At 35.8% G+C, this 5,936-nt stretch overlaps 2 protein-coding genes across 2 annotated transcripts in view; both read left to right on the top strand.

The window, feature by feature from the left end:
* The first annotated feature begins 1,306 nt into the window (after positions 1–1,306).
* Positions 1,307–3,579, top strand: LOC111482705 (ras-related protein RABA2a). The gene is made up of 2 exons (XM_023128624.1): positions 1,307–1,652; positions 2,938–3,579. The coding sequence occupies exons 1-2, from the start codon at positions 1,488–1,490 to the stop codon at positions 3,424–3,426; spliced, it is 654 nt and encodes a 217-aa protein (XP_022984392.1). The 5' UTR covers positions 1,307–1,487; the 3' UTR covers positions 3,427–3,579.
* A 1,816-nt stretch (positions 3,580–5,395) lies between these two features.
* The window catches only part of LOC111482986 (KH domain-containing protein At1g09660/At1g09670-like), a 5,151-nt gene continuing 4,610 nt past the window's right edge, over positions 5,396–5,936 (top strand). Inside the window, exons 1-2 of the mRNA XM_023129047.1 lie at positions 5,396–5,629; positions 5,752–5,862. Of these exons, the coding sequence (XP_022984815.1) occupies positions 5,762–5,862 (101 nt within the window). The 5' untranslated portion in view covers positions 5,396–5,629; positions 5,752–5,761. The remainder of the gene's footprint in view (positions 5,630–5,751; positions 5,863–5,936) is intronic.

The following is a 5,936-nucleotide window of genomic DNA, read 5'->3' as shown; positions in this document are numbered from 1 at the left end:
TTTTTTTTTTTTTTTTTTTTTTTTTTTTTTTTTTTTTTTTTTTTGCCCACTAGCCTAACTCAAACTTATTTGTAGTTGAGAAGAGGGTGATCAAAGACTCGTTCATTTGGTTATGAACTTTGTTGATGAAATGGATGTCCGGGAGTCTTGGTTTGTTTAGACTCATTCAAGCACACACAATCTCTTCTTCACAATAATTCTGAAATTCCCACGACAGTTACTCTTTTAAACTCAATTTTGACGCGTCGCTCAGTATTGATGGAGCAATTTTCTGAAATTCAAATGAAAAAACTATATCATCGTTGTAAAAGGTTTAGATATTGTCGAGGTCGATGGAGCTTGCAAAGACAACTACTCTTTCGAACGATAGTTTTTTACATTTGTAAATACAAGGCTATATCGTTTATGGGTTGAGATCAACTCTTTGATTCTATGGAACCTCCTTGAACAATAGGATTGTTGAGAGTAGTTTCACATTGGCTGATTAAGAAAAAAAATCATGAGTTTATAAGTAAAAAACACGGTTTCCGTTGGTATGAGGCATTTTGAGAAAATCAAAAGTAATAAAGGGTGTACTTTGTTCGAGAGTGCTAGAGGAGGAGGTCTCAATGGAACTCTTTTGTTCCTAACTATTTCTTTATCTCTTTCCCGGCTTGCTTGCTGGCCTAACTAACTAACTGTCTTGGCTGCTTGCTTTCTCACTCCTGAACCGGAACCGGAACCCTCTTTCTCTTCTCCTTTCCCTATTGATTCTTGAACCGTAAACCTAAACAAAAACATGAGAGGAAATTCATACTCAATCCCGAGCCTTTCCCAGCCTCCTAATCTCTTCTTCTGCCTGGGAGACTATAGAATTTTCTCCTCCGTGATCTAAAGTCGACCTATAAGTCATATCTTCAGTCAATTCCTTCCTGCCCCTCTACAACTCAGTTTCATGTCTTCGACCCTGCCCCTCTACATCTTTCATTCATTTAGCTTTACCTCGTTCAAGAGTGAAAGAATCTGAGCTCTTATCTTTTCTTTCTACTTATTATCTAAGCCTTTTACTGATGGAACTACTCTTTCTCTTAAGCGTGCGGAGGACCCTTTACTATTTACTTCTTCATGGTTGGATTGAGTTTATTATTCAATTGAATAAAAAAAATATAAATAAAAAATTTAATGACTAAATAAGATATATTTAAAAAAAATTAAAAAGTTTAAAAGAGTAAATTAAGGGATGTTTCGGTAATTAAGTCGTGATGGGGCGGTTGGTCGAAAATGCCCCTACCTTGAAGGGCAGTTTTGGGCACAGAATTGCTCTGTCAATCCCAGGATTTGAAGTCCGCAGTCTCCATTTCGTCTTCATATTCAAAGTGGAGCAGCCGATTCGTGAGGAACAGATTCTTCAATTTTGCTTTCCAGATTTGGGGAAGCTAAATCTGTGAGCCAAAGATCGAGGAGCGAGAGAGAGAGAGAGAGAGAGAGAGAGGAAATACCGGCGAGATATGGCCAGGAGACCCGACGACGACTATGATTACCTCTTCAAAGTTGTGCTAATCGGCGATTCTGGCGTTGGAAAATCCAACCTCCTTTCCCGATTCACTCGGAATGAGTTTTGCTTGGAGTCCAAGTCCACCATTGGCGTCGAATTCGCCACTCGTACTCTTCAGGTATCTCTCACTCTTAATTTCTCTCTCATTGGATATTTATATCTGCCTCCGCTGTGTGTTCGCATGCTTTGCTTTCTCGATCTGTTTGTAAATCTGCATTTGGATTTATCCTGGAACTCGAACTTTCTTGAAAGTTGTTATTCAGGGAATGATCTGATTTCTTTCTCGCTTGAAACAGTCGTTTTTAAATCTGAATTGAGTTTGTGCATCTTCTCTTGCGGATCTGTGTTCTTGATTGGTTGTTCTTGTTGTATTTTCATTTTAACTTAGATGAATGCGGGAAGTTATTAGTCTCTTTACTGATATGGATTTCGATGATGAATTGAGAAAAATGTCTGATTAGGTATAACGTTTGATGGAAATTATTCAAATTCTGATCTGTGGATCGGTAAGAGATTCCGTCCTAACTGTTAACGGAGATATATCTGAATATCATAATTGATTGTTTTGATGCCATTTAATTCAGTCCATAGAACCTTAATGCCATTCTTAAAAATAAGAATCTGGAAAATGCAATTATTATTCAGATTTTGTTTATGCATTCCACCCTTCTTCCATTCCTTCCTTTCCTTTTTTATTACGCAAATTTGACACCTTAAAACAATTTGATAGCAATTCTAAAGAGGAAATGCATTTCATCAAGTACTTAACAAAGTGGAGAAACATTTACAATTCTAGCCGCTCGCTGCAGCTTTTGATTTACACTGCATTATGTGGTCGTTTAAATCTCAGTTTCTTGGACTATAGTTGATACCTGGAAAATGTTCTTTAGTTAGTGATCTTGTCACGCACATAAACACACGTTTTGATGATAGATTTTGGAGCTTCTTGAGTTGTCTATGTGATATTAGTGGCACATTTGTTGAACTAATCGTTGCCATAATCTGGATCTCTGCAGAATGATGGAACTTTTGTGATATCTGTAGTTCTTGTCCTGCTAAAGATTTCGAATTCATTTTGTTTGTCTTGTAAGCCGAGTTAATGTCGAATGCGGTGGTGACCCCTTGCTAGATGACTGAAACTGTTCGGTTTTTCGGAGCCCTTTCCTTTTTACCCTCTCAGACTAAAATTACAGGCGCATGGTTTCCAATTTTATTTTCTGATTCTTGCATATGAAGTTACTTTATAAAATCAACAAAACGTTTTGGATATACAAACAGAACAGCTTTGATCATTTGTTTTATATGACATTTTAGCCTTAAGGTGGGTTTAAAGGATCCATGATATCGATTGTGCTCTGATTATGAAAGTTATCAAGAAAAGAACTGTTCTGCTTATTTATCAGGTTGAGGGAAGAACTGTGAAAGCCCAGATATGGGACACAGCCGGTCAAGAGCGATACAGAGCGATAACCAGTGCTTACTATAGGGGTGCCCTTGGAGCTCTTCTCGTGTACGACGTAACGAAACCGATGACATTCGATAACGTAAGTCGTTGGTTGAAGGAACTCAGAGACCATGCAGATTCCAACATAGTCATCATGTTAATTGGGAACAAGACTGATCTGAAACACCTCCGAGCGGTGGCAACGGAGGATGCTCAAAGCTATGCCGAGAAAGAAGGGCTATCATTCATCGAGACTTCTGCTCTTGAAGCAACAAATGTGGAGAAGGCTTTCCAAACAATTCTCTCAGAGATATATCGGATAATCAGCAAGAAGTCCCTCAATTCAGAGGAGCCTGCTGCTGCTGCTGCTAACATCAAAGAAGGTAAAGCCATTGTGGTTGGTGAATCTGAGGCCAATTCAAAGAAGCCTTGTTGCTCCTCTTCTTAAGTTCACAAAATATTTCCTCAATTTTTGGATCTCTCTCTATCTCTTCTTTGTTCATCTGCTCGTTGATTACTTTCTAGTTACCAACTCTATTCTGTTTTTTGTTTGCTTGGATTTACATTGATATATAATTTACATATAATTCATATTTTACTTTAGAATTTTTTTTTGTTTTTTATTTTAAATTTAACTTAGGTATAATTTTGAGGTGACCTCGTAGTTTGAACCATTTGATCAAACATATTATTTCTTAGCTGTGCCTGTTTGGTACCGAGCTCTTTGAGGGCCCTTCTTTATCCATTCACACTAAAAGGTAGTGAGTGGAGTCAGACACAAAGCGCGATCTTTAGTTGCAGAGATCGGCCTTGTGCTATCTTCTGTTGAAGTGGTGACTCACAAGTTGTCGAGATCAGCCTTGTGTTATCTTCTGTTGAAGTGGTGACTCACGAGTTGCCGAGATTAGCCTTGTGCTATCTTCTGTTGAAGTGGTGACTCACAAGTTGTCGAGATCAGCCTTGTGTTATCTTCTGTTGAAGTGGTGTGCTATCTTCTGTTGAAGTGGTGACTCACAAGTTGCCGAGATCAGCCTTGTGCTATCTTCTGTAGAAGTGGTGACTCACAAGTTGCCGAGATCAGCCTTGTGCTATCTTCTGTTGAAGTGGTGACTCACCTGCAACCTCAATTTTTCAAACCGGGTTCATTCTGCATTCATTCCCATTCCACTTTCCACTTGATGAAGGCAAAAAGAAAGATCTCGAACGGTTTTTCAGGTGTATAGAGAATGACACCTAGCCTTGTTCCTCTCATCATCTGATTCCTAGATTGGGTACGACCTTTCTTCTTTTTGACTGACTGGACAATTGGATGCGTGAATCTTGCTGAAAATATCATTTTGTTATATATGTGGGAATGGATATTTAAGTGAAAAGATTGTTAAATAAAAATTTTGGTTTTTATAGTTTAGAAAAAATTATAATTTATCATATGGTCTCAAAAATAGGATTTTCATCTTTATTATTGATAAAATTTTATTAAATAGCCGCTATTATTAGAAGCCATTAACGACTTTTAAATACTTAAGATTTAAATGTGGCGGATGATTAATGTTTGTATTTGTTTATTTTAGAAATTTGTATATATAAATTAAAATTAAATATTTATATATAAAATATTAAATAGTATCACTACTTGATTTATTTGAAGTTATATTTTGAATATAATGTGTATGTTTGCCCATTTTTGTTGATCAAAATTATAGTTAAATAATTAATTATAAGAGAACAAATTGATGTAATCATAAGTTAAATTTAATATTATTCAATATATTGTTATATTAGTTAATTAAATTAATTATTTGCAATGAATAAATAAAAGGTTTTTACATTAAACATTAATTATAAGTAATATTGATTATTAAATAATTAAATTTAATGACTAAAAATAATTAAGTATAAATTAATTAAAATATTAATAAATAAATAAATAAATAATAAAATTGTGCATTAATTATTGATGTATTACTTAAAATTTTAAGTTTGATATTTAAAAATTAACGTTGAATCAACTTGTTGCTGACCGCTCTTCTCATTTTAGTATCGGGCTCCAAATCAAATGTGTCTTACTAAATTGAATACGAATAAATGACGATTAATCACCCATATTCCTATAAGTCGGGTAAAATGAATTTTTTGGGTCAATAAATTTAAATAGCATTTAAAGTCACACCTTTAAAAACTCGTCTAAAATTATAAAAATCAAATAAAATAGCCTATTAAACATTAATAATAATATTAATATTTAAAAAATAAATATATAAAAGGGTATTGTCAGATTGAATCAGGCAGTAGGCTCCACTCCCACGTGAGTTGAGGGGGTAAAATGGTAAAATCATAAATACAGTGATAGAAAAAAAAATAAATAAATAAAGGTTTTTACTTCGGGTAGAAAAAGACGCATCCACCAGAAGATTGCCAATTTCCCATTCCTCATCTCGTTCTCCATTGCCACTGACTCATTGATTGTGCGAAGAACAATACAGTAAAATTCAAAGAACAGCAAAAAGCACTCACACAACGCCACGATCTTCCCGTTCTTCTCCTTCCCCATAGGGCTTTCCTTTTTCCGCCACCGCCTCTCTTCATCGGACTTCCCTTTACCTCTCTGCCTCAGATTCATCTCCTTCTTCGCCCCCTTTCTTTCTGCAAAGGTACGCTTCTTTCTCTATCTGGGTCGCCCTGTTCTTCGTTGGATATGTTAATTTCACTCTTCTTCTCCACTTATTAACCCAATTCCACTTCTGGGTTTCTTCTATTTTGTTGTGTTCTTTAGTTTATGCGTTATGGGGGAGAGAACCCCACCTGGGAGTTACTTCCATTACCCTCCCCCTTCTGCCCATGCATCCCCTCACAGGACTCCTTCCATTCCCTTAGATCGGGAGAGGTAATTTCCCTCTCTGTTTCTCAATTCTTCATCATGATTTGCTTTTTGTTTTTGTTTTTTTTTTTTTTTTTTGG

This window comes from Cucurbita maxima, unplaced genomic scaffold, assembly GCF_002738345.1.
Source record: "Cucurbita maxima cultivar Rimu unplaced genomic scaffold, Cmax_1.0 Cma_Scf00008, whole genome shotgun sequence".
NCBI lineage: Eukaryota > Viridiplantae > Streptophyta > Magnoliopsida > Cucurbitales > Cucurbitaceae > Cucurbita > Cucurbita maxima.
The sequence above is the reverse complement of the archived record's forward strand: the minus strand, read 5'-3'. Positions and strand labels throughout refer to the sequence as shown.

Bases quoted from the DNA above. Each gene is read 5' to 3' on its own strand.
- LOC111482705 (XM_023128624.1), top strand. From the start codon at position 1,488: ATGGCCAGGAGACCCGACGACGACTATGATTACCTCTTCAAAGTTGTG. The intron at 1,653-2,937 runs GTATCTCTCACT...CTTATTTATCAG, and splicing joins TCGCCACTCGTACTCTTCAG to GTTGAGGGAAGAACTGTGAA.